Here is a 27,568-nt window from a genome sequence, read left to right as displayed (position 1 = left end):
GCTATACTGCACCCTGACTGGCTCATCTCTTCCCTATGACCCTTCTGTGAGGGGATGTCCAATTGTCTACAGATGGGCATTGGGTCTCCACTCCATGCCTCCCCACCCCCACCCCATTCATATTGGGTATGATTTTGTTCTGGGTCTTAGATGCCTGATACCTGATCCCATCGACACCTCATGATCATGCTTCTTCCATGTGGGCTTTGTTCCTTCTGAGCTAAATGACCGCTTGTTTATCTACAAGCCTTTAAGACCCCAGACGCTATAGGAGATAATACTTTTAACCTTGATATTGAACCCTGTTCAATTCATTGAAGACACGCTTCTCTGTGCTTCTGATTATCAATCTTGAGTGTTTCCTTCTCCTTGGCTGCCTGTAGTCGTAGGCTTGGATTACCGCCCTGGGCTTCAGTTTCGTTTCACGTAAAATGAGACTCTTGGGCTGAATAACCCTAATGTCTTTTTTTGTTTATAATACTCTAGGTTCTTCAGTTTGGGGCACTGTGTTAGATTGTGTTCTCTAGAGAATCAAAATCAGTCATGCTTGCATATAGAGCGATTTGTATCAAGAACTGGCTGGCACAGTTGTAGAAATAAGTCAGCCCAGCCAGGTTCAAGTTAGGCATCTCCTTATAAGTGGAAGCTGATGAACAGGATGTAGGATGCCAAAGCAGAGACATCAGGGGCACAGGCTGGTGGATGCAGCAGTCTGAATGAATCCACTGTTGCTAGTCCAATGATGCCTCCTGTAAATGGCAGGTGACATAACAGGAAATCAAGGAACCAGACCATGATCCAGCTCTGGCAGAAGGTGAAGGACCAAAGAGAGTTCCATTCTCCTCCGTCTCTCTGTCTTGTACAGAAAGGCTCTGACACCAAAAGCTCTCATTGAGCTGTGCACCATTGATAGGGTGAGATCAGCCCCTGCCCTGGCCCAGGAGTGCCCAGTGAAGCCCCCATAATCACAGGTGCTTTCAAAGTGCAAGGACTGGCGCGGGGGTCCTCAAACTACGGCCTGCTGAGGACATTTATCTGGCCTGCCGGGTGTTTTTCCCCCTTTGTTTTTTTACTTCAAAATAAGATATGTGCAGTGCGCATAGGAATTTGTTCATAGTTTTTTTTTTAAACTATAGTCCAGCCTTCCAACGGGTCTGAGGGACAGTGAACTGGCCCCCTGTTTAAAAAGTTTGAGGACCCCTGCACTAGTGGGACAGAAGGAGCCCTGACGGCATAGCGGGTTGTGAGTTGTGCCGCAATGTGAGGTACAAGTGGGTTACAAGTCTTGCACTGCAAAACCTCCACTCCTCCGGTGGAGGAAAGAAAGAGATAAAGCTTTCTGCCCCTGTAAAGATGGACAGCCTTGGAAACCCCAAAGGCCAGCTCTCCTCTGCCCTACAGGAGCACCGCGAGTCACAACGGACTCTGCAGCAGTGAGTTTGGCTCGGTTTGAATGAGAAGGAATTTCACTTTCGCTGACGCGTACAACACTTGCATCTTACCCAATCACACACAGAGCATGATGTTACCGTGAGTCGATATCAATTCTATGGCTGTGCATTTCGTGCATAGACCGGATTCCAGGGGTGATCATGCCTGTCAGGGCAGGCCTGTTGAAAGGCCCGTAACTAGGCAGATAGGCTGCTCCTCCATTTCACCTCAGAGTATGCTATCGGTGGGGAGAAACAACTCACCCCCACGTCACCGCTCTATAGGCTGGCTATTGGTTATAAGCTAACTATTCTTCAATTTATATGAAAGGTTTGGGCAGGAAAGGAGCACTGGGTTAGAAAGATGCATGAGAATCCGTGTCAGAAGACATGAAATTCGCAGGAAACTACAGAGGTTATAAAGTGGTATCCGGAGGCAGATAGCTTGTTCTCATACGTCTTCCTCTAAGCCCTTTGGACACTGCTGACGCTTCTGTTGTCCCTGAGCAGTCGGCTTTGGTGGGCATTTCTTCTGCTAGGCCTTGTGAGGAGTTTATTTGTCCTCACAATAACACTACGTGGTGGGTACAATGATTATTTCCATTTTCAGTGAAGGAAACTGAGGCACAGAGAGGTTAAATAGATTGCTTTAGATCAAAGAGTTAGTATGTATACCACTAGAATGTGACAAGGCTTGCTTCCTAAGCCCCCATGTTTTAACTGTGTGATTACTTCTGCATCAAAATCCTGGGAGAAACCACCTGGCTAGCACATGGATCTCATCTTCATTGTTGTCCTTATGCGGGGGAGGGTCACGCTACAGTAGGCGGGATCCGATCCCACAGGGGTCGGCTGGAGGCTGCTGTCCAGTAAGTCGAGATTTCCTTTGTGTTTTTAGGTCCTCTCTGCAGCGTCTGTGTCTCATCTTTTGGCGCAAGACCTGTCACCATCTTCAGTGGCTTCCTGGTGGCCGGAGGGCTGATGTTGAGCAGTTTTGCCCCTAACATCTACTTCCTGCTTTTTTCCTATGGGATTGTTGTAGGTAAGGAATCCAGCCACTAACGCTATTTTAATGGGGAAGAGTTAAACCTCATCTGATGGGTGTCACTTTGTCCTGCTAATTCACTGAGGGCACATTCGCATTACTAATTTGCTCTCATTGGCCACTTTGCCCCAAAATGCCTGTCTGCTTAGGGAATCGGGATGTTGGAAAGGATAAAGGCGCTTTAACATTCCACACTTGTCTTCTTACTCGAGTCCAGAAGGTTTTTCCGCTCAGTCCCTGCCTCTGTCACGGGAAAGGAAAGCGTGCAGGGCGTGCATGAAGTGTCCATGTCAGAATGCTCTTCTGACTTAGCAAATGGGCCCTGTTATCTTGGGTGGCCAGGAGCCTGGTGGTGTGGGTCCAGTTAGCATTAGTCTACTAACCGAAAGGACTGCAGGGAGAACCCACCAGCTGCTCCACAGGTGAAAGATGAGGCTGTCTCTCCCCTAAACGTTTACAAAGCCATGGAAACCTTACAGATAGGGTGGCAACGAGTCGGGATTGACTCCCCAGTGGGTGAGCTCTGTTGAAGGAGCCGTCAGAGTGCAGTGCTGACTCTCTCCACCACTAACAGACAGCCTGTTCGTTCTAATCCAACAATCGCTCGGCAGGAGACACGTGGACACTCTGCCCCTATAAAGAGGACACTTTGGAAACTGTGCGAGGCAATGCCACGAGACGGCTCGAGAGCACGAGGCCCGTTGAGCTGCTCGTGTCCGAAATGCCTGATCCTGTGGGCACTGCCCCAGCCCCGATAAAGAGTCCGAGTCGCAGCTGAAGTGAAGAGCACAACTCTTTTTCTGTTGAAGTGGGTTTATTTGATGGTGTTTCCATCAAGAGTTCCATACTGTAAGATTGAAGCACTATGGTTATTTACTAATTTTGGAACATTAAAAGTATCTATGACATTGCACTTCAGTATGCATCTTATTACACTTCACCGATGGCACTGACACCAACTTATTGTGTCATTTATTGTTGAAAAATGGACAAGCGTGACACGAGAGCAGGGTTCATGATCTGGCCAGTGGTCAACCATTTCCTTGTGTTTGTTCTTCCTCCTGCGTGTCTCCAGGTGCACAGCACTGGCATTCTGAGAGATCACTCAGCTTGGCTGTGCCATTGAGCATTTATGGCACAGGAGACTTACAATAGTATATTTTCAGCATGGATTCATATATATATGTGTGTGCATATGTATATACACACACACACACACACACAAGTATGTGTATATATATGAAATGTTATTTTGCTTAAGGTGAAAAGGTACACAGCAAATTAAGTTCCCATTAACATCCCCGACACAGATTATTCAATGATATTGTTCGTATCTTTGGTAAAGTGTCATCATTCTCATTTACTGTGCTCTGGCTGAACTATTTCCAATACCGTAGTTCCCTGGCTGCTTTAATTTCTCATCTTTGCTGTGGTTTAATGTTCAACCATTTGTTCTCCTATGTGTGATTTTTTTAAAGCACTTCACTCATTGGTGATATTTTATTAACCACCCTATTGTTTAGCTACACAGTGACTTAAAGGGTAATCTGGGTGTAAAACACAAAGGGCATCTCAGGGAAATAGCCATGGGGAGGCCTCTAGTCTTCAATGGGTGCATAAGTCTGCACTTTTAAAGAATTTGCATTTTGCTTTACATTTTTCTCCTATCCTATCAGGAGCCGTCTGATCAGAACAGTCAGGATGGTAGCCAGGTATCATCGAGTTCTTCTGGTCTCAAGGTAGATGAGGCTATGGTCCACGTAGAGGATTACTCCTATTCAAAACCAAAAACCAGATTCACTACCATTGATTGAATCAGTGCTGACTTATCGTAACCCCATGGGATAGGGTTGAACTGCAACTTTGAGTTTCTGAGACTGTAAGTAAGTCTTTATGGAAGTAGAAAACTCTCTCCCATGGAGCAGTTGATGGTTTTGAACAGGTGACCTTGCAGTTAGCAGCCCAACACTTAACCATTATGCCACCAGGGCACCTTATAGACTACTTTATTCTCTGAGTGGTTGGCTTCCTTCTTTCTGTTTGCTAGAGACCAACAGTTGTATCTTACATGGCTACTCACAAGCTTTTTTAAAAAAAATTATTTTATTGCAGGCTCGTACAATTCTTATCACAATCCATCCATCCATCCATTGTGTCTAGCACATATGTACATTTGTTGCCATCATCATTCTCAAAACATTTGCCTTCTACTTTAGCCTTTAATATCAGTTGCTCATTTCCCGCCTCCCTCCCCTCTCCCTCATGAACCCTTCAAAATTCATAAATTATTATAGTTTTGTCATGAGGTACACTGTCCGACGTCTCCCTTCATCCTCTTCTCTGCTGTCCATCCCCCAGGGAGGAGGCAATACTTAGATTCTTGTAATCGGTTCCCCCTTTCTACCCCACATTCCCTTCACCCTCCAGGCATCGCCCCTCTCACCACTGGTCCTGAAGGAGTCATTTATCCTGGATTCCCTGTGTTTCCAGTTGCTATCTGTACCAATGTACATCCTCTGGTCTAGCCAGATTTGTAAGGTATAATTGGGATCATGATAGTGGGGGGAGGAAGCATTTAAGAACTAGAGGAAAGTTATATGTTTCATCGTTGCTACCCTGCACCCTGACTGGCTCATCTCCTCCCCTCAACCCTTCAGCAAGGGGGTGTCCAGTTGCCTACCAATGGGCTGTGAGTCTCCACTCTGCACTCACCCACCTTTACAATGATATGATTTTTTGTTGTTTGATGCTTGATACCTGATCCCTTCAACAGCTCGTGGTCACACATGCTGGCGTGCTTCTTCCATGTGGTCTTTGTTGCTTCTGAGCTAGTTGGCCGCTTGATTGTCTTCAAGCCTTTAAGATCCCAGACACTATATCTTTTGATAGCCGGGCACTATCAGCTTTCTTTACCACCTTTGCTTATGCACACACTTGTCTTCAGTGATCATATCAGGAAGGTGGGCATCCACTGATCTGATTTTTTCACAAGCTTTTAAGACACAATTTGCCACATTTGGATGTAGAACATACAGTTTATGAACTATAGTATGCCAATCAACTGAATTGTCTCACCAGACTATGGTCCTATGCTTTACAATATTTCATTCAGTTGTCATGGAAGCCTATTTTATAGATTGGAAAAGTGGAGCTCACGGAAGTGAAATTACAAATTAAAACCCCATAGCTAAGAAACTTAGGGTTCTATCCAGTCTGTCTGACATCTAGTCTTTATTCTTTGCATTGATCATTATTTTTGGCACTTTTAGAACTCATAGTTTATTTAAAATTTAAACACACATCCTAATGCTATTGAGATATTCATCTACATCAGGAGATCAGTGGATCATACGTTGGGCGGGGGGGGGGGGGGGGGGGGGGTGTTAGGTCCTTTTGCGTAGGGCCCACTCCGTCAATCCTGTGTCCAACAGAGCAAAAGACTGCCCTGTCCTGGGCCATGCTCACAAGCTGTGTTTGAGCCCATTGGTGCAGCCCCCGTGCCAACTTTTCTCCTTGAGGGTCTTCCTCTTTCTCATTGACTCTCTAATTATCAAGCATAATGTCTTCTCCAGGGACTGGTCCCTCCCGTCTGTCCAAAGTCTATGAGATGAAGTCTCATATCCTCACTTCCAGAGAACACACTCGCTGTACTTCTTTCAAGGGCTGTTGTTAATTCTTCTGGCAATTGTGGTATAAGCAATAGTCTTCATCAACATTGTAATTTGACTACATAAATCTTTGATAGTGGATATTATCCTTTATATTTCTTAGAGTTATAGATACAGTTTTGAAGTGGTAGGTGCAAATTCATTAGTCTCTAATTTAAAATTTGGAAAATACTTTTACATTCTTGTCTATAATTGTGATCATAGAAGCATATATAGCTGCATACATACATGAATATTAGATTATTTCTTTTCCAACAAACCCCTTTTTTCAGAGAAAGTTGAACAATTTTACCATTGATATGATTTGGGAATTTCACCCAAACACCGGACTAACAGTATAAAAAAAAAATGTCATGGGGTTTTACTCCTAAATATGGTTTCAAGTTTAATCCAGGCATAGCTTGTACGTATACGTCCTGAAAGTTGTCTCAGACTTAAAAATTGATGAGCAATGCATGATACTATGGCATTTGCAATTTATACAGGTAGATAGTATTTTTTAAAACGAAAAAAAATAGTGCATGCCATCTAAGATCTACATACATTTGATTGTTTTGGAAAAACACCTAGGGATATATCTGTATATATATCTATATACAGAGAGAAAGAAAAAGGCAAAAATGAACTCCCTTGCCTAAATTTCTGTAACAATGAGGATTGATTCTGATAAGGCATTGCTCATGCCAGAACCCTTCAATAGCTAATATCCCCACCCCAAGATTTTGTAGTGTTTTCTCGATGGAATTGGATTTTGGTTTAGATTTACTTTCTTGACTGGTGGGACAGGGACAGGAATTACAGAGGCTTCCGTTTGGCTTTTCTTACTCTCCCAGCTATGACTCCACTTACCAAAGAACAATGTAGGGCTTATATACAAGTATGATGTATATGTATATGGACTCCAATTATATATATGGTCATTGAGTATGCCCCTGGGCTCAGTGGCTCCCCCTGGGAGTCAGAGATCAGCCAGAGTTCCTTTTATTCTCTTGCTTCCTAATGACCCATCAAAGGGGGAGGCCATGCTTTGGGTTGCTGGTTAACAATGTCAATTAGGCCCCTGTACCCGACAATGCCAAAAAGATAGCCCGCTTTCCCCAGGGTGTTGATATTTTTAGTTGGCATTGAATGACTGGAACTCCTGCTGACTCCATGTGTCAGAGTCGCACTGCTCCTGAGAGTGTTCTTGGCTGTAATATTAACAAAAACAGGTCACCGTACCTCTCTTTCCTCGGTGGGACTGGGTAGGTTAGAACTCCCAAGATGTAGGTTAGCATTCGAGTCCAAATAGTGTGTGCCCCCCAGGAACCTTTTTATTGGCATTCCATTACCTAAGTCAGGGGCCGTAGTTCTACTGGGGAGGTCCTTGGGGTGTCCTTACCACTGACGCTTGTAGCGTTTGCCGTACGGTCCTTTCTCCTGCAGTTCCAGCCTCTCCTTCGGGGAGCAGACTCTGACTCAGGACACAGGCCCGGTGTGGAGAATGCAGGTGGCACTGGCTCAGAGTGGCTTCTGAGGCACAGCCACCAGGAGCAGCGATTGTCTAGCGTATGGAGGGGCCCCTGGGCTGTGGGTCAAGAGGCCTGGGTTCTGTGAGCGTGAGCAAGCCTCGCATCTCCTTAATGATTGTTCCCTCATCTCTGAAATTAGACCCTCATGTGGGTGTTGGGAGAATCGAATGAAGTCAAGTCTGCAAAAGAAATCAGCACCATAGCCAGCAAAAAATAAGCACATATGTAAAAGAGTTAAGTTAGAGTTCAGTTCATGATAATTCTGTTTAAAAAAATCACAGTCCCATAACAATTGGTGAACTGCTCTTTGCATTTTGTCCTCCTATGCTCTTCTCTCAGGCTCAGGGGTGGGTCTCAAATGATACATATTTATAGCAATAACAAATAATGAATACCATCAGAAATAGTGTTCAGTTGGAAAGAGGAAATGAGAATGAATTATTACACATTCTAAACTCGTTTTCATTTTTTGTATTATAAATTCTTGGGGAAAAAACTTGACAGAAAAGATTCAGTCCAGTGTGAACTTTGATGGCCTTCCTCTAGTGTGTGGAGTTCTGCCCTAAGCTCTGACAATCGTCTCTCATGGACTAGACGACCCCTTCACACAGACAGCACGGCACACTAGCACACAGGCCACAGTGTGGTCAGGCTGTATGGGTGAACTTCATCTGATCCACTGGCTGTGGGACCTTAGAGAAATTACTGCAACCCATTTTCTCATTTGTCAGCTTAGTATAATAATAGAACCCACTTTACAGGTTTTGTGTAGATTAAATGAGAAAATGCAATAAACATTAGCTTGAACCATCGCTATTAATTCTGTCTTCTTGGATGATTACTCTCTAAAATTCCATGTCTATTTTGACTAAAATGGGACTAATATAATTGCATTTGAACGGGGGCTATTCATGCACAGAGATCACATATGGTACTTAAAGAGGCGCAGAGAGGTGTTTAATTCATATTTGTTTCCTTTCCCTAAGTTCCTTTCTTATTTCTTGGCCGAAGACCACAGAAGACCTATCTTTTTCTTGTTTTGGCTGAAGAAAGCACTATTGAATCAGAAATATTGGTTATAAAGCATTAAAGAATATAGAAAAGAGATGAAAATTTAATCATACATTCAATTGCAAAATAAAATACCAAAAGAAAACTGAAATGTATAAATGGCACAATACGCTTCTGCCCTTTAGTTGCTCTTTCAAAAAATAAGATCTTTAAAACATAAGTAAATTGTTCTTACTAATTTTTTTGCACCTAAAATCAGTCCCATCTTTCCAAATTCCAAGTGAGTTGAAGGCACCTGACTTCTAATTGTCTCGTGAATCTTCATCTCAATTTTAAAATGAATTACCGAGAGGCTGAGGAAATGATGGGAAGAGAGGCGAGTAAGAAATATGCCCTTACTGAATTGCTTGAGCTTTTTTTGGTAATAATTTGTCTTTGCTTTTCTTAAGAGCAGAACTCAGCATCAACTTCTTGAATTGTATTTTCTTCAGAATATTCTGTTATTTGGCTACCTCATTGCGGTTTCTTAATATTCCCTCCTCGATTTTTGGAAAAATTCCATTTTCTCTTCCTTCACTTTCTTGACAATCTCTGTAATCTATTGACATTGGGAAGGGGCCTGGAACCCACTCAGTAGACAGTCTGATTGCCCTACTCTACTTGTGGAAAATAAGATGAAGGCCATTTTGTACATCGCCCCTTTTGCAGAGGTAGCGTGTATGAGCTTTTTCTTTATAGTATGTCATTAGAGTGAGTCTTTAATGGATGTGCAGTTATATTAAGAAACTTGGTTTTCTCATTAGCTGTGGTTGTCTAGCTAGGCTATATTCACACAATGTCCTAAGACTCGGGTTATGAGTGAATTAAGACACCAAAATAATGACTCATTTTTTTAGCTTACTTTATTTCAGGCACAGATAAATCCTTTAACATTACTGTATATTTTTATATCATTTGATTCTTTTTTTTAATCATTTTATTAGGGGCACAAACAACTCTAATCACAATCCATACATACATCAATTGTGTAAAGCACATTTGTACATTCATTGCCCTCATCATTCTCCAAACATTTGTTCTCCATGTAAGCCCCTGGCATCAACTCCTCATTTTTGCCCCTCTCTCCCCGCTCCCCACTCCCTCATGAACCCTTGATAATTTATAAATCATTATTTTGTCATATCTCACACTGTCTGACATCTCTCTTCACCCACTTTTCTGTTATCCGTCCCCCAGGGAGGTTATATGTAGATCCTTGTCATCGGTTCCCCCTTTCCACCCCACCATTCCTCCACCCTCCCAGTATCGCCACTCTCACCACTGGTCCTGAAGGGATCATCCGCCCTGGATTCCCTGCATCACTTGATTCTTACAACTATTTTATCGAATTATTTAATGATGAACTAAGAATCAGAGAGATTAAGTAATTTTTCTGAAGTCACAGAGCCAATAAGTAATAGAGATTTGAAACCATGTTCCCGGCTTCCCAAATCTATGTGTTCCAGTAAGCAATTTCGTATTCTGGGCAATGTGTTTAATGCTAAGCCCCTAACCAAAAGATCGGTGGTTCACACGAACCGCTCTGTGGAAGAAAAGATCTGGCTGTCTCCTCTCATAAAGGTTCCAGCCTACGAAATCCTCCATGGCATTCCTCTCTGCCCGATGGCGTTGCTATGACGTGGACTGGGCTTGACGACACATGACCACCACCAGAGGGAGACTCTGATTGGTTCCCTGCCAGGCTGCCCCAGGCGTCAGTGGAGGCCTGTGTGTGGCGGTGATCCTCAACGGGTTTCATCCCAGCTTCCAGAGTTAAACAGACTAGCAAGAAAGTCCTGGTGATCCATTTCCAAAGAGCGGCCAATGAAAGCTGAATGGCCAGGCCAGAGGGTTGCCTGGACTCCGGGCCCGACTCGACAGCAGTTATCAATAACAACCCTATCCTGTGCATAAAAAAATGACTGACAGGAGCTTTTCAGATATAAACGTTTATAAAATAAAGGGGGGTGTACTCACTCCCTATATCTGTTTTTGTGAGGAGCTACAGAATAGATATATCTTCTCTCTGGAAGACGTTAAATACAAAGAACTGAGAGCCATGGCTTTTATAGGTAGAAGACTCAGTCAGCTCTGGCTTCCATTTAAAAACCGAAGGAAATGCTGTTTGTTACTGTGAGAATCATTGAAAAGCAAAAACAAAATAGAATACACGCTCATCTTTCTCTCAAAGATTGGCTGGTGGCATTGAACCTCCGACCTTTCCGTTAGCAGCATGTTGATAGGCGTGATTTCTCCTACTTACAACATTTAGATTTTTATTTTTCTGTCTTTGTGGCGTTGTTTTGGTTTAAAACAGTTTAAATAGTTTAAAATGCAATGCTCTAGCTTTTTAGAACTTTTCAAGAATGATATGATCAGGCGTAACTGGAATTACCTGGCAGCTTGCCTATCTCTGTAGTACTAATTGTCTCAGGTTCTAACCTGGAAACACAGCCAGGATCTCTGGGCTGTCTCTCTGCTTCAATAGCTCTTCACAGCACAGTGTAGACTGTCAACAGTGACCTCCCTCTCGTGAAATCCCAGGGCCCTGCCTGGGCACATCTGGAGTCGAACGAATCATCATAAAACTCCTCACTGCCATTGAGCTGATTCCGACTCACGGCAGCCCTAGAGGTCAGAGGAGGACTGCCCCTCTCTAACTCTTGAGCGAAGCAGACTTCCATCATTCTTGTTGGTGGAAGTGATGCCATCAATTACAACACCACCACAGAACCTTCCTGTGAGGTGTGTGATTATCGTTAGGTCGTGTCGAATTGGTTTCAGATCATAACAAGAGAACAAAATGCGGCCCCATCCTCATGCTCCTGGCTCTGTCGGAGCCCACTGGGCAGCCAGGACACAGTCAGTCGTCCTGTGGCTCTTCCTCTGTTTTGGCTGACCTTGTACTGTACCCATCAGGATAGCCTTCCCCATCGGCTGATCTCTTCTGAGAGTACATCCAAATTAAAGGAGATGAAGTTTCACCATCCTGCTTCTAAAGGACATTCTGTCTGTACTTCTGCCACAAGAAATTTGTTCATTCTTCTGACTGTTCTTGGTATGAGTATAATTAATACTTATAACACTGTAAGTCAGGGGAATCAGGTCTTCTTCGATTTTCCCTATGCACTGTCTGTGTTTTACATGCTTAGAAGGAAGTTGAAAGTACCATGGCTTAAGCTGCCTACATCCTGGTCTTCAAAGTAACATCTTTGCTTTTTGCAGCCTTAAAGAGATCTTTGTCAGCAGGTTCATGGGGGCAGTATGTCCTTGAACTTCCTGACGGTCGCTCCCGTCGGCTCTCTGTGTCCAAGTAAAAAGAATTCTGGACAACATCCCTCTTTTTTCCACTGATCATGAAGCTGTTTCTTGGTCTAATTGTGAGGATTTTTTTTTTAACGTTCAGGTGTAATCAGTAGTGAAGGCCGTAATTTGATGTATCACATCACAAAAAGGGAATTTCACAGCTAGCTCAAGGTAATGGATACAGATTTTCCAGAATTCTAATTTTTGCTTGCCTGCTCACATCTTACCGATGGCAGCAATAGTGTCATTTGCTTCCCTTGAAGTGACAGGTTCATTTCGTTCCCCTGAGGAGATGCCTGTCAACGAGCTTGTCTGAGCAACTGGAGCGTGTCCGGCAGCCATTGGTCCGAGTGACAGCAGCCGTGGGTCCAGAGAGTACAGTAGTTCAGTGGCTGCTCCTCTGCAGAAGGGCTTCTGTTGCAACAATTACTGGGACTCAGATGAAGCATGTCAAGGTTGTGTTTATTGGTATTGTCTCGGAAGGTGTGGTAGTGAACCACGGAAGAGGTGACGTTCGGGTGCCCCCACCTGGGTGGGTGTTCAAGCCATGAGGGTTTTACGCACTCCCTTTTGTGCACCGTCTGCGTCAATCTGAACGCAAGGGAAAAGGCAAAGAATGGCTAAGTAGCCGTCCCTCCACTCCATGAAGGATCTTGGCCACTGTGGCTCCGCTAGCCGCTCTGTGGGCTAGTTGGCTCTGCCGAGTAAGCATTGCACTGCCAGCTGCAAGGTTGACAGTTGAAAAATCCACCAGCCACTCTGAGGGAGGCAGATGAGGCAGTCCACTCTAGTAAAATATGCAGCCTCCAAAACCCTATATGAGGTCACCGCGAGTGTGAACAGACGCCATGGCAGTGGATTTTTTTGGTTTGTTTTTGTGTGCCTGCTAGGCATTGGGCTATGAATTGCAAGGTTGCCTTGTGATTCAAACTCATCAGCCTCTGCTCAAGAGATGAGACTGTCTGCTCTCTTAAAAATGTAGTCTCAGAAACCCTATGGACAAAGTTTTTGGATGGAGATGTGGGAAGGCATCATGCTACATGGGTCTGCTTTTTTTTTTTTTCAAAGTTAACAAAAGGCACCTAGAATGTGAGAGAGAGAGAGAGAGAGAGAGAATCTTATCTGACACGCATGACTTGTAATCATACAGATAGCACAAATTTCTTCTTTCTAAATTTGAGTGGCTGCTTCAAAATTTCTGGCACTGGCATTTAGTAACAAAAGAATGCCTTTTTAATTCTGCTCTTGATTTTAATGCCAAACCTTCAACAGAGCTCTTAACAACCAAACCACAGGGAAAAAAACACAAACCCCCCCACCCGCACCCCAAGGCTCAGTAGTTTCCTCGAAGGTGACATCTTTTGTCCCGAAGAAGTGATTGTTCAGTAACAGGCCTTATTTCATGTCTTAAAGTGTTCTGTATGCAGCAATACCAAATGTGTGAATTCATCCATCTCATATTTTAGTTATTGAGGTAGTATTTTTTTTAACTTTAAATCGTCCAAAAAGGCATTTTATTTTAAAAGCTATTTCAAATGTACCGTATGTGCTCGAGTATAACTCGACCCAAATATTAGCCGAGGCACCTCATTTTACCACAAAAACTGCATTAAAAATATGCTGAAAAACTTGGCTTATGCACGAGCATATACCGTAATTGTTTTCACCACTTTCATTTCTTAAAAGACTTTTAATGTCATCACAAGTGATCACCTAAATCTGGGGTTGTTTTCAACCAATGTTTCGGCATCCAGTTGATTCTGACACCCAGTGACCTGACGGGGTAGACTCTTCCCTTGGCATTTCTGAGGCTGGAAATCTTTACGGAACAGAAAGCCTCATCGTTCTCCTGTGCAACCGCTGGTACATCCAGACGACTGACCTTGGGCTTAGCAGCCCAGCACGTAGCTCACCCTGCTACTAAGGCTCCTTGTTTTCAGTGCTACTTTCTTCAAATGCTTACACAGTATCGTTGTTAAGTCCCTGGAGGCTTTTCAGTCTAGTGCAGGGAGCTGTGAAGGTGACTGCAACCAGTCACTGGGCCATGGTTTCAACTCTGTTTTGAGGTTAGGGCTTTTGAGATGTTCATTGAATGATCCTCAAGAAGAGATGTGGCAGGAGAAAGACAAAACATAATGAGTTTGAAGCAAGAGGTAGTTTTTAAGAAAGGCAAAATGCGATTATCAGGTACTTAATCAGGAAGAAAAGATTGAGCTATACATGTGTGATCATGAAGGGCCAAAGGGACCAGGCTTCAAACACCAAAGGCGGGGAGAAAAATCATATCCTCGTCAATGAGGGTGGCGCGTGATGGGGACCCAATGCCCATCTCTAGACAACTGGACGTACCTTGCAGAGGGGTAGGGGGGAGGTGAGTCACTTAGGGTTCAGTATAACAATAATGAAACCCACAACCTTCCTCTAGTTCTTAAACGCTACCTCCCCCCAACTACCAGGACCCCAATTCTGCCTTGCAGATCTGGCTAGACCAGATGATGCACAGCGGTACAGATGGGAATTGGAAACGCAGAGAATCTAGGACAGATGAACCACTCAGGACCAGGGGTGACAGTGGCGATACCAGGAGGGAAGGGGGGTATAGGAAGGGGGAATTGATCACAGAGAACTACATATAACCTCCTCCTCTCTGGGGGATGGGCAACAGAGGGGTAGGTGAAGGGAGACGCTGGGCAGTGTAATATAAGATATAATAATAATTTATAAATTATCAAGGGTGCTTGGGGGAGGGGGGCAGAGGAAGGGAGGGGGAGTGGGGGGAAAGGAAAATGAGCTGATTCCGGGAACCCAAGAGGCAAGCGAATTTTGGGAATGATGAGGGCAACAAATGTATAGATGTGCTGTACACAATCGATCTATGTATTGTGATGAATTGTATGAGCCCCAATAAATTGATTTTAAAAAAAAGAGCCTGAGAGATGATCTGGAGAAAAACCCTGTCCTTGGGATTCCAGAAAGGGAAATTCAGTTACAAGATTCTTAAAATTATCAAAGAACTTAAAATGTACCGAAAAGGAAATGATAGAATCATCCCCTCATATGCTCACCACGGAAAGGTAAACCATTGTTAATGTTTTCTTCTGGTGGTTGCTTTGTTATGTGGGTGAAAGCATTTTAAACAAAATTATAGACATCCTGACCCTTGACTGCAAAATGATGGAGTGCGTAGCTCTGAAAGACAAGCACGATTAGACACTTTATGGTGATGACAGCATCTCTATCCCCCAGAGGACGGGCTCGCTGGAGGGCCTTTATTTTACAGACTGGCGTTTGCAAGGTGCAGGTCTGGCTAAATTGCTTCATGTGATGAAGGGGGCTTTTTTAAAAAAAGATCATTTTATTGGGGGCTCTTATAGCTCTTATAACAATCCATACAGCAATTGTATCAAGTATACTTGTACATATGTTGCCATCATTATTTTCTAAGCATTTACTTTGTATTGAGCCCTTGGTATCAGCTCCTCTTTTTTTCCCTCCCTTCCCTCCCACCTTCATGACCCCTTAATAAATTATAAATTATTATTATTTTCATATCTTACACTGACCGCTGTCTCCCTTCCCCCATGGTTTCTGTTGTTCGTCCCCCTGGGTGTGTGTGTGGGGGAGGGGAGGTTATGTGTCAATCATTGCGATTGGTTCCCTCTTCCTCTCCTCCTCTTCCCCACCTTCTCCCTACCCTCCTGGTATCGCTACTCCCACTCCTGTTCCTGGATTCCATGTGTCATGAACTCTTATCTCTTATCTGTACCTGTGCACATGCTCCTGTTTAGCCCACAGTGAAAGGCAGAGCTGGGGTCATGATGGTGGGGGGTGTGGAAGCCTCAAGAAACCAGAGGAATATTCTGTGTTTCATCAGTGCTATACTGCGCCCTGGTTGACTCATCCCTTCCTTGTGCCCCTTCTGTGAGGGGATGCTCCATTGTCTACAGATAGGTTTGGGGTTTCTGCGCTGACCCCTTTTATTCTCAACAATATGGTCCCTCGGTCTCAACAATATGATTTTGTTTGTTTGTTTTGGGTCTTCTGATGCCTGTTACCCGGTCCTGGCAACACCTCATGATCCCACAGGCTGGTGTGCTTCTTCCATGCGGGCTTATTGCTTCTCTGTTAGACAGTCACTTGTTTAACTTCAAACCTTTAAGACCCCAGACACTGTCTTTTGATAGTTGGGCACCATCAGCTTTCTTCGCCACATTTGTTTATGCACCCCTTTTGTCTTCAGTAATTGTGCCAGGAGGGTGATCATCACAGAATGCCAGGTTGTTTGAACAAAGTGTTCTTGCATGGAGGGCATGAGCAGAGGCCTGCAGTTTGTCCACCAACTCAGTGTATTGCCTTATAAATATATGTGCATAGGCCAGTACCTCTATTTTTACAAATTTATTTATTTGAATATGTACACACCTTTGCTTATACCTCTATCTATAGCTTTGCTTCCTAGATCTTTCCTCTGTTTCCTTTTACCGTCCTCCTAACCCCACCATCGTGCTTGCCCTTCTTTTCCCCTTAGGAATTCCTCTCAGCTGGATTGCTGTTGCTCCAACCTCGAAGGGGGCATTTTAAAATAGGAATTGTTAAGGAGCTGTGTGGGAGGAAGACCATGGAGCTGAGAGTAAGGGCTTGGAAGGTGCACGGATAGACCGAATGGACACATGTGATTAAATGTTGCTATGTGGTCTGTGATCTGTATCGCCCCACGGTGGGCTCGTTTTTACCTTGCAATGCTCATGAATACTTTAAGAACTGGATTGCTTTGTAGATGTGAAGCTGCCTTCAGGATGAATGGGGAATAAACAACAAGGCTGTCCAAATACCTCCATTAGGTTGTACGCCTCACATGGAAGGAGTTAGGAATCGAGCACTCCAGCAGTTTTGCCCAGTCAGCAACAGTATGTTCAGGACTTTGCCTTTTTCAACCCTGTAGCACTGAAGGAATGCCGTCTGTCTTAATGTATGTAATGTCTTCACATGTATAGGTCTTGGATGTGGTTTATTGTACACTGCAACAGTGACCATCACCTGCCAGTATTTTGACAGCCGTCGAGGCCTTGCACTCGGCCTGATTTCAACAGGTATTCAAATTAAGTCCCTATTCAGCTGTCCAGATAAAGTTCAAAGTTCCCAAGCCCAGAGAGATATAAGTAACTATTCTCCAGCTACCACTCAGGTAGAAAAATAATTTTTATAACTGTGCTATCAGAAGGAAATTTTATTTTTCACTGTAAATATGGGAGTAGCTTAAAAAAACCCAACAACCATAAAACCCTAAAAGATACATATCTGAAACATCTGGGGCACCAGTTGTCCAAAAATATAGGAATAGAAAAGCTTTGAGCCTAATACATTGAGAGTCAAATGTGCACGAGAGATTTGCCAAAGAAGCAGAGCGCATTTGTGTAAAGTCCTTTGGGACCAATGGAAGGGAAATGGAGCTCCGGAAGCAGCTCCCAGGAATGCCAGTTCTGCTCATCTCTTGCCTCATTGATTGTGGGACTTACAGTTTTTCTAAGTCAGAACAAGATTTTCAATTTATGATAATGTTATAGAAAGATTTAATACTATTATATAATGTTTTCATTTGAATAATATATGCTATTATCATTGCTATGTAATAATATAGAATTAAATGCATGGTGTCAATGATAGCTTATATAAACTATAATTTCCATGTGCAGTTTTGATGACTATATCTCACTGACCGACCCACCCAACCCACTGCCATCTAGTGCATGCCGACTCAGAGCGGCCCCGAGGGCAGAGAGTAACTGTACATATTTCTGGGAGCAGTCTGCTTCAGCTTGTCCTTCAAAGCAGCTTAGGGATTTGAACCCCCGTTTGCAGCCTAGCTCAGCACACGGTACCACCAGGGCTCCGTACTGACTTAAATGGGTACCCAAGTGACAGGCCGTTGCTCTTGACATTCTTTAAATGACGATGAGATGATCACTGAAGGCAAACTGTAAATATGAAAAGCCTTCTCTACTCTCTCGAAGGTGCCTTGGTAATGCAGCAGTTAAACATTCATGGAACGGTCTGCGGTCCCCGCCTGTCGGCAGCTTGGCCCGAGCCTGACTTGGCGATGTGGTCTTGTTAAGGTCACATGGGGAGGCCGTGGGGCAGTTCTACTTTGCCCGCTAAGGTTGCAATGAGTAGGCATTAACTCAATGGTGGTGTGTTTGGCTTGGTGGGGGCCCTCTTGCTAATACTTGAAAGAGGTGCTCGACTTTACAGATGATTTTTGTTTTCGCTCTTTAGGGAATTTATGGAAAATTTCCGTTCACAATTTTATGAGTTTATTTAGGAGACGCTGCTGTCAAATTTTCAAAACAATTCTAAGCCCACATAGGCTAGTTGGTCATGAGCAGATAGCCTAAGAAGTCAGGTCTTTAGATACAGACCCATCGAACAGGAGCATCCTGAGTCTGAGACAAGATCACTCCATGGTGGTGTAACGTGCCTAGGACAAGGTCTGACACGTAAATACTAAGTCCTGAGGGTTGTCTGAGTTTTTATTCTTATAATTACTAGCTTCAGTTTGTTTTAACATTTTGATATAAGGCACATATGGATATAAGCGCAAACTCATTTTAATTTGATACTATATTATGCTTGTCTTAAGAGATCCCAATGATACAAGTTAAAGATTGAATAGATCCATTTCTTTTTTTTTTCTTAAGGTTCGAGTGTCGGACTTTTTATCTATGCTGCTCTGCAAAAGTTGCTGATTGAATTCTATGGGCTGGATGGATGCTTGCTGATTGTGGGTGCTGTAGCTTTAAATATATTAGCTTGTGGCAGCCTGATGAGACCCCTCCAGGCCTCTGTTAGCCCTTTGCCTGAAAAAGCAGCTGTGGAAAATGTTCCAGAGAAATATTCCATTTACAACGAACAAGAAAAGTGCCCGGAAGAAAACATAAGCATTCTTGAGAAGAGCTGCCGCGGGGAGGAGAAGTGGAAGAGCACTTTCGCCACGGGGGACGCCCCGCAGGAGGATGCCCCCTGTAAGAACCCGGCTGCAGCGGCGCACGCGCGAGACACGGAGACCTACAGACAGAAAGTTGCCGAGCAAACGTATTTCTGCACACAGCTTGCCAAGCGGAAGTGGCAGCTGTATAGGACCTACTGCAGAGAGACAGCGGCCCTTTTTAAAAACAAGGTCTTCTCCTCACTCTTCATTGCCATCTTACTTTTCGACATAGGTGGGTTTCCACCTTCATTGCTCATGGAAGATGTAGCGCGAAGTTCAAATGTGAAAGAAGAGGATTTTATTATGCCTCTTATTTCCATAATAGGCATAATGACAGCAGTTGGTAAACTCCTTTTAGGAATATTGGCAGACTTCAAGTGGATTAATACCTTATATCTTTATGTAGTTACCTTAATCACCATGGGCCTGGCTTTGTGTGCAATTCCACTTGCCAAAAGTTATGCCACGCTAGCAATACTGTCTGCGATCCTAGGCTTTCTAACTGGCAACTGGTCCATTTTTCCATATGTGACCACCAAGACTGTGGGAATTGAGAAATTAGCCCATGCCTATGGAATATTGATGTTCTTTGCTGGACTTGGAAATAGCCTTGGACCACCAATCATTGGTAAGATACTTAGCTTCAAGTCAACCCATCTTACTGGTCTTCATGATACAGCTCCAGCTAAGAAATTCAGATTGTTCTAATAGCACCGATTTGCACAAAATAAATCTGCATGAAATGTCTTATGCTGATGATGTATTTGACAGGAGTCCTGGTGGCATACTGGCTTTCTCACTGGGCTGTTAACTGAAAGTTATCAGTTTGAACCCACCAGCCTCTCCTTGGAAGAAAGATGAGGCTTTCTACGCTGGTAAAGGCTTACAGTCTCAGGAACCCCCGGGGGCAGTTCTTCTCTGCCCTATAGGGTTGCTATGAGTTGGAATGGACTGAATAGGATGAGAATGATTTATTCAGAATTACTTTGGATACAAGCCAGAAACGTAGTGTATTCACCCCATGATTCATACTCATCCCATATTTGGGAGAAACTCAAAATGGGAGTCTCATCTTTTTTAACCCTCGTTAGGCTACAAAGATTAGGTGGGATCATACAGGAATATGTTCTAACCAAGCAATGTAAACTTGGAGAAATAATGTATGGGCTTGTTATGCATACTATTTCTGTGAAATTCACTGTTTGTTTGTTTGTTTGTTTTTTCCAGGTTGGTTTTATGATTGGACCCAGACCTATGATATCGCATTTTACTTTAGTGGCATCTGTGTTTTGCTGGGAGGCTTAATCCTGCTGCTGGCAGCCTTACCTCCCTGGGGTCCATGCAACAAGCAGCTCCCCAAGGCAGCGCCGACAACGTTCTTATACAAAGTTACCTCTAATGTTTAGAGGACTATTGCAATATTTGCTACTTTATGCCATGTAGCAAGAGCATTTTTAAGCAAATTCTTAGGCAAATTTTCCAGCGTCAAGACTGTTTACTGGGCAATATTTTGTAATGGTTGATACTAAATGAACTTTTTAAAAGACATTTTTTTACATTATTCTGTTCTCTATGTACTGTATGTGTAGCCTCTATCTCCTGTACTCCCTACCCCAAGAACCTGGGACTCTCCTGTTGTACTGTTATTCACTAGCTATTGAAAATGTTAAAAAAAACATTGTCCCTCTGTGTAACTACAGTTTCTCTGTGGACTCCATAAATTCCACTGCGAGGTGCCCAGAGGGGATGCTTCTATTTTCAAATCCATGTAATCGGCACGTGCATGACCACTAGGGACTAAACCACTCTCTTCTCTCTGGTAGGGCTAGTAAACCGAGGCCGTCCAGCCAACCAGGAAATGACAGTGGTGGCTAAAATAGCATTAAGTTTCACAGTGGAGTAAACCGATCACTAAAGGGGAAAAAACCACATAAAACTTTAAGTTGTCCGTACCGTCATGTATCATCACTTCCCGTCCGTGTTCCGTTCTGGGTCAGAGCACAGGATGTGATTTGGACGTTGTACAAGCACGGTGTGATAATCTGGTCCTGCCTTTTCTTTCATCTTTTTGACTGATCTTTGTACCTCAGCAGCGATCCTCAGCTTGTGAGAGGGAGTCCCTTTCATGTTTGCTCCTTGATCCACGTCACGAGCACTTTCTCTTCTCGGATTTAGCTCCCTTTTTTGGTGTTAGCCGTGTAGCTTGCTATGGGGCTGCTCTTTCAGGAGCTCGGAGAATTTTTCCCTTTTGGGAGGAGTGTTGTGATGCTGAGACGACTGTGCCTTACTCGACTTGCAAGCAATAACATTCACGGATTTTCCACCTTCAAGTTGTCGACTCACCTTTGTTTCACTTCCAAATCCACACTTCCCCTGGCCTCTTCCTGCAGCTACCACTAGCCCTGGTGTTGCTGCCTCTGGAAGCCACGACGCACTTTGCTGTTTGAATGAAATTTAAACAGCGAGATGCTACAACACTGAAGTGGAGCAAGAGACAAGTCACTGGATGCTACTACCTGTGGATGGAAGCGTGCGCTACTCTACGGTAAACCTTTTAGCAGGAGAGTACAGTACATCTGCCCACAGCATAGGCATTTATTCTGACTAGCAAGACAATTGTATTATTGGTTACATGAGGGCAAGTAAAAGGTTTTGCTGAAAATCCTAAGAAACCTTCATTCAAGAAAAAACTCAAAATGTTGCCGCTGTGCCTTCTCGACACACCCTCCCCCTGGGTCAGCCATGTCTGAAGGCAGCGCTTGCTTCTGGCTCATCCGGCTCCCGACACTTCTGCGCACTCCAATTTACGTGTCTTCAAAAGGCAGTCTTGCCATGCTCAAAGAACTCAAATCGTATTTCTTGGAAACGTATTTTGGATTTGGGGAACAAGAAGAAGTCCAAAGGGGGAACGTCAGGGTTGCCGGCTGGCTGGGTAAGCTTCCCAGCGGAAGCCTCGCGGACAGCCCTTGTGGCTCCCGGGCAAGGATGAGCGGCTGCATTGTTAGGATGGGAGCAGAGCCCTCCGTGCCACCTCCTGGCTCTTTTCCTCGGCACTGCATCTTTCCGTTTCCTTAAACTTCGTCGTCAGAATCCTGGCGATCATCCTCTGTCCTTTAAGAACATGTATGAAGATGACCACTTTGGAGTTCCAAAATACGGTCCCCCGAACCTTCTGAGTTAACCTTCTGCCTTGCATTTAACTGGCTTAGCAGATCCCCTCAGAAGCCATTGTCTGCCTGTATCTTTTACTCGAAGGCACCCTAACGAGGCAAGCGTGTGACTGAGAGAACTGGTCTATAGGCATCCACTGGTCACAGCAACACGTTCAAACTCATGCTGTTCGGAATAAGCCGGTGCCTATATGAAATGGACCCTAAGCAGCAATCCTCTTTTACTGACCCTCAGACGTGGACTGCTCCACCACACTGCTGGCAGCACCAACACGTTGTATAAACAAGACCTGAGATCGACCACATCTTGTTGGGTTCCATCGACCCCATTCTCCGATTGCGATTTCTGTGTTAACACCTTCAGAACCCATGGACATATGTGGCCAGACGCTGCCACACAGATGTCATTCAGTGCACGCCTATATTCTGTTCCATGTACCTTGACGAAGCATGCTGTTTGGTGCACACCACATGGCAGCTGGTTCAGTGCCCTCTCTGCGATGCAGGCCCGCTCCCATCAGGGCACCCCGGGGGTCTCCCTTCACTGCTGAGCACTGTCGCCTCCCGCAAGGAGGGCTGCTGGGGTGCTGGGCCCCACGTTGGGTTGGTACCCACAAGGTCGGCACTTTGACTCCACCAGTCACCCTGTAGGAAAACGATCAGGCTTTCTTCCCCTGGGAAAAGTCACAGCCTGAGAAACGCTAAAGGGCATTTCCACAGCTGGCCCTGCCCGTCGGGGTCACTGCGTAGGATCAACTCGATGGCAGTGAGTTTAGGGTTTTGTTTGTTTGTTTTTGAGTTTATAGCTTCACTTGGGGTCCTGGTGGCACAGCACTTGAGTGCTCAGTGGCACAAGGTCAGCAGTTCGGGAGGGAGTGGGGCAAGGTGCCTCTGTGAAAGTACCAGCCTTGGAATGGATGGAGCGCTCGCACTCTGGCCACAGCCTCGCTCTGGGTCGGTCCAGGTGATCACTATCAGGAATTGACCAGGTGGCAACAGGTTGCCACATCACAGATTTTTATGGGTCAGCATCCACTCCTTGGATGTTTTCCAACAAGTGCTAGCATTACCCTTTTCCAACTTAGAAATGAATATCTCAGCCATTCCGTCCCTGCACATGGGAAATGACCATATGCACTGGGCACAGTGGGGATGGAATCAAGTTCCTGCATCTCTTTCCTATGAAGCATTTATTACTATTATTTATTTTTTACTACCATCAACTTTTCATTCAAGGGAAGAACAAAAAGGTACATTTCTATGGGTACACATGTGCATATACACATGTGTGCATGTATGTTGTGTTCTGAGTCTTTGTGGGATATGGGAAGGGGAAAAGGAATTAAGAAATTGATACTCGGACCTGATTCCATTTCATCTTAAAAGCAGTGTCCTAGGAAGAAGTTTCAAGTTTAAAGAAATACCATTTTTCTACACAGAGATAGTTTTGTAACTTGATATACATTATACTCCTCTATGAGTCATTTCTTAAATGTAGATGACTGAATCCCACCTGAAAAGAAGTTAATTCTGTGATTTAGCTGCAGCCTCAGGGTCTACATTTTTAACAAGCTCTTCGGGTGATTCTAGTAACACAGTCCTCAGTGAGAAATGTTAGAAAATTGACAACAGAGAAAAGTTATTTCTCAAGTAAATACTTTAAAAAGACAAAACAATGAACAATTGATTAAGAGGATCTTATAAATAGACAAACATGGCTTATTTACATAGGAGACACTCTTCCGCTGTGCTAAAATTGCCTCAGTGTTTCTTTTGAAATAGGTAAGATTATTTTATACTCCTATGTTGCCTTTCTTCAACGGCACCCATCGCACTTTACAAGCATCCACCCTCACAACACCTCTGTGAGGTCGGTAGATAGCACTGTTCTGTCTGTGTCGTGAACTTGCAGTATGGAGAATTTCATAACCTGATCAAGCCTACTCAATAACGCAGTAATGGGTCTGCAAGCACCTGGGGACTTCTGCTCCATACTCAGTCTTTCTTGAATGTTTTCTGTACCTCATTCATTAGTCTCTGGAAAAAGAAAGGAAATAAAATAGTGACATTAAGAAACAACAACAGCATGTGTTTGTATTGAAGATTCCTTTTTGCCATTGCTTTGTCCAGAAATCCTGTAACCTACCAGTGTAACCTCTGGGGCATTGGCACATTCCTCAATGTTGATAATTATTCAACTGTATCTTTATCCTGTGTACTAATTCATCCAGTGTGTACATTATCTATTGTCTAGAGGATGACCTATCAAACAATCAGATGTGTTCTCCTTTGTTTTGCATCATTTGGGGTTGTTTTTTCTCCCGGTTACAGTAGCCTTTCCTTCGAACTCAAAAAAAAGAAAAAAGAATCCCTGATATTCAGTGCCTACACCAGAACTTGTCAGACCTACAACAGCAAACTCAAAAGGCAACTTGCTGAAGTATTTTCATGCAGAATCCTCTTGAGGGAAAAGAGAGACATTCCGCTAAGGTTTTGCATACCGATCCCTTGCCTAATGATCATTCAAGGAAGTCTCCATGATTCAAACCCATTGCACCATTGACCTCTCAGAGTAACCCTGAGATATGAGTCTTGTCATCCTCATTTAGAAGCAAAACCCATAAGTTCTTTATCCTGTGGACAGTACTGAGTCTCTGGGTAGTGCAAACAGCGAATGCATTCAGCTCTTAAATGAAAGATTGGAAGTTCCAGTCTACCCAGGGGTGCCTCAAGAGAAAATCCTGGCAATCTACTCCCCAAAGACCAGCCTTGAGACCCCCAAAGCAGCACAGTTCTACTCTGACACACTCGAGGTCGCCATGGTTAGGCGTTGACTGCCTGGCAATGGTGTCAAAGACTCCTGCTATCAATAAAGCGGTACCCAAAAAGGGTCCCTTCCTGGTGGCACAAATGGTGCAGCGCTCAATGGCGAACCCACACAGCGTCTGCAGGAGACTACCCCAGCGATCTGCTTCCATAGCAAGGATCGTGAAGACAACCCTATAGAGCAGTTCTACTCTGTCACGGGGGTCCCTATGGTTAGAAATCAACTTGGTGGCACCCAATAACAACCTCAGCAGAGACCTCCAAACGCAAGATGAAAGTCCTAGTGAACCTTTTGATTTCTGCCTTAAGAAACCAATGTGGGAGAAGTGCTACAAAGCCAATCATGATGTGGCTCGAGAAGTCAAGTTTACATAAACTATTGTAATGATATGACTTGCCCATTTCCCAAGAACCAGTATTTCACACACACACACACACACACTGAAATTGTACTAATGAGAATACAGTCTTTCTGTTATGATTCGAAAGATGGCATTTGAAAGGCGTTGACTGAATTTGGAATGGTGTGAAATAAGCAAGTGTGTTAGAATTCCTCTTCCATGACTTTCAACAGCTCCTTACTCTTTCGATTCTTGACCCTTCCCTTCCAGTAAGCCTCTGTAACCTAATTTCATCATAGACAAAGATTCAGCCACTAACTTTTAAAGATCCCATAAGGAACAATTCCTGTGGACCAGGAGTTACAGCACCATAAGATCACAACTGAATGGAGTTGGTCCTGTTTCAGACCAACAGACCGTTGGTCTGATAGACTGTTCTTCAGACAACCTCAATCATAAGCAATCAACTTGATGTCAGGCAACATCGAGTCGGTTCCAACTCATCGTGACTTCCTGCTCTTAAGCCATCCTCACAATTGTTCTTGTGCTTGAGCCCACTGATGCAGTCACTGGGACAATCCACCTTGGACGGGGTCCTCCTTTTTTTTCGTGCCCCTCGACTTTACCAACTAAGCATGAGATCCTTCTCCGGCATCACAGCAGCACACGAGCCACCGCAATATGACAAGCTGACAGACAAGTGAGCAATCAAGATAGGATCATCTTAACTCAGAATGTTCCAAGAAATAGGGAAAACTCAAGTCAGAGAGAAACACTGTGTTATTTTTTGTTTTACTTAAAAGGATTATTATTTTGTGACCATTCCCAGCCTGCTAACTCTGTGTAAACTCATAAAATGCACAGCCTACCCAGTGAACCTACCCTTGGGGTGTAAGAGCCATTACTACAAGACAGTGAGCAGACTATAGTCTAGAATTAACCGTTTCCCTGCTCTTTCCCTCCGGATAGCCTGTTTCCTTTGTGCCCTCTCCTCCCGGGAAAGTATCCCACTACAGCAAGTGAGTATCAGTTACAATCAGATCTTGCCCACTGATTCTGTGCGGAGGATAAATCGCAGCATACGTTTGACTCCCAAACAAAAGAACTTTGGTCAAGGAGCAAAGAGTCTGGAAACATGTCATGAGACCAACTTGAGCAACACTTGAAGCCAGGAGGCTCACAAGCCACATCCTGGCCAAGAATGGTAACATGACCTCAAAGCGTAGTCATGGTCATTCCTTGGAAAGTGGTGACATAGTCCCAATCCCATTTTAATTTCCTAGTGTACCGTATGGAATGGCAGGGAGTCGCCTTGGTGACGACTTGCTTGATCAGCCATAGCACAGCTTTCCCCTTTGACTTTCATACAGTCCCTCTCTTGATTTCTTAACTGCACTAAATAATGTGAGCCCATAATATATACAATTTACATTAACAATGCCATACAATTAATTTCTCCTCCATTAACAATCACCTTGGGACCTTTTTTGTCTAGTCTATAATAGCTGAAGGATGCCAGAAGTAAGATTTCTCTGCTTACCCGTAATCATGAAGATCAGCAGCTATACACAGATGATACTAGAAGAGGCAGTGTGCTCTGCACCCTCCTGCAGTTTATGATTCCACAGCTACACTACCAGCTCAGTTGCTCTGCTTGGGTGCCTGGCAGCAGATGATGGCCTTTTTCAAAGCCTCAGTTTCCTTAATTGTGAAACAGGCTATAGGGCGATTGAATCATTGAATTCAATTAGAATACATATATCCAGCACGTGGTAGATGTTCAATAAATATTACCTATGTTTTGTTCTTGTTATTATTTTTACAGATCTAACTTCTCAGTACCCAAGGGAGGCACGGGGTCTTTCGAGGCACATGTGTATGGCAAATGCTTGCATTCAAGAGGATGACTTCGAAAAATAATAAAAGGCCTTCTGTTATCCTTAAATTGCTTAATAGACACAGTTTTTACCTCTCTCAAAGCATGTTCTTGTCTTTTCTCCTCAGGGGTTCTTGGCTCAGCACATTTTTCTGGGATACAGTACAAAATATAACACGTGCTGTTCTTCCAGAAATCAAGTGATTCCACTTGGTCATTTGCTTTGGGACTTTGAACCTCTTGTTTTCTCCCTCTAAGAACTCTCCTCCGTTATTTGGAGGGTGAGCCTAAAATTGGACAGAAAGCAACATGCTGTTTGTTTATTGAGCTTGGCCTGGCTACTGCTCAGCAGCCGCACTT

At 44.0% G+C, this 27,568-nt stretch overlaps 1 protein-coding gene across 5 annotated transcripts in view; it reads left to right on the top strand.

Annotated features, from left to right (window-relative positions):
* Positions 1 to 27,277, top strand: part of SLC16A9 (solute carrier family 16 member 9) — a 40,991-nt gene extending 13,714 nt beyond the window's left edge. Inside the window, exons 2-6 of one of the 5 annotated variants that reach the window (XM_045291228.1) lie at positions 1,402 to 1,530; positions 2,329 to 2,472; positions 17,005 to 17,100; positions 18,706 to 19,623; positions 20,223 to 27,277. In XM_045291228.1, the coding sequence (XP_045147163.1) occupies positions 2,412 to 2,472; positions 17,005 to 17,100; positions 18,706 to 19,623; positions 20,223 to 20,401 (1,254 nt within the window). In that variant the 5' untranslated portion in view covers positions 1,402 to 1,530; positions 2,329 to 2,411 and the 3' untranslated portion in view covers positions 20,402 to 27,277. The remainder of the gene's footprint in view (positions 1 to 1,401; positions 1,531 to 2,328; positions 2,473 to 17,004; positions 17,101 to 18,705; positions 19,624 to 20,222) is intronic. The other 4 variants (XM_004701103.2, XM_045291226.1, XM_045291225.1 and 1 more) reach the window with 4 other exon arrangements.
* Positions 27,278 to 27,568: the final 291 nt, after the last annotated feature.

This window comes from Echinops telfairi, unplaced genomic scaffold, assembly GCF_000313985.2.
Source record: "Echinops telfairi isolate 266 unplaced genomic scaffold, ASM31398v2 ScPeMD7_70;HRSCAF=299, whole genome shotgun sequence".
Lineage (NCBI taxonomy): Eukaryota > Metazoa > Chordata > Mammalia > Afrosoricida > Tenrecidae > Echinops > Echinops telfairi.
Note: the sequence above shows the minus strand (reverse complement) of the source record. Positions and strands in the feature narration are given on the sequence as shown.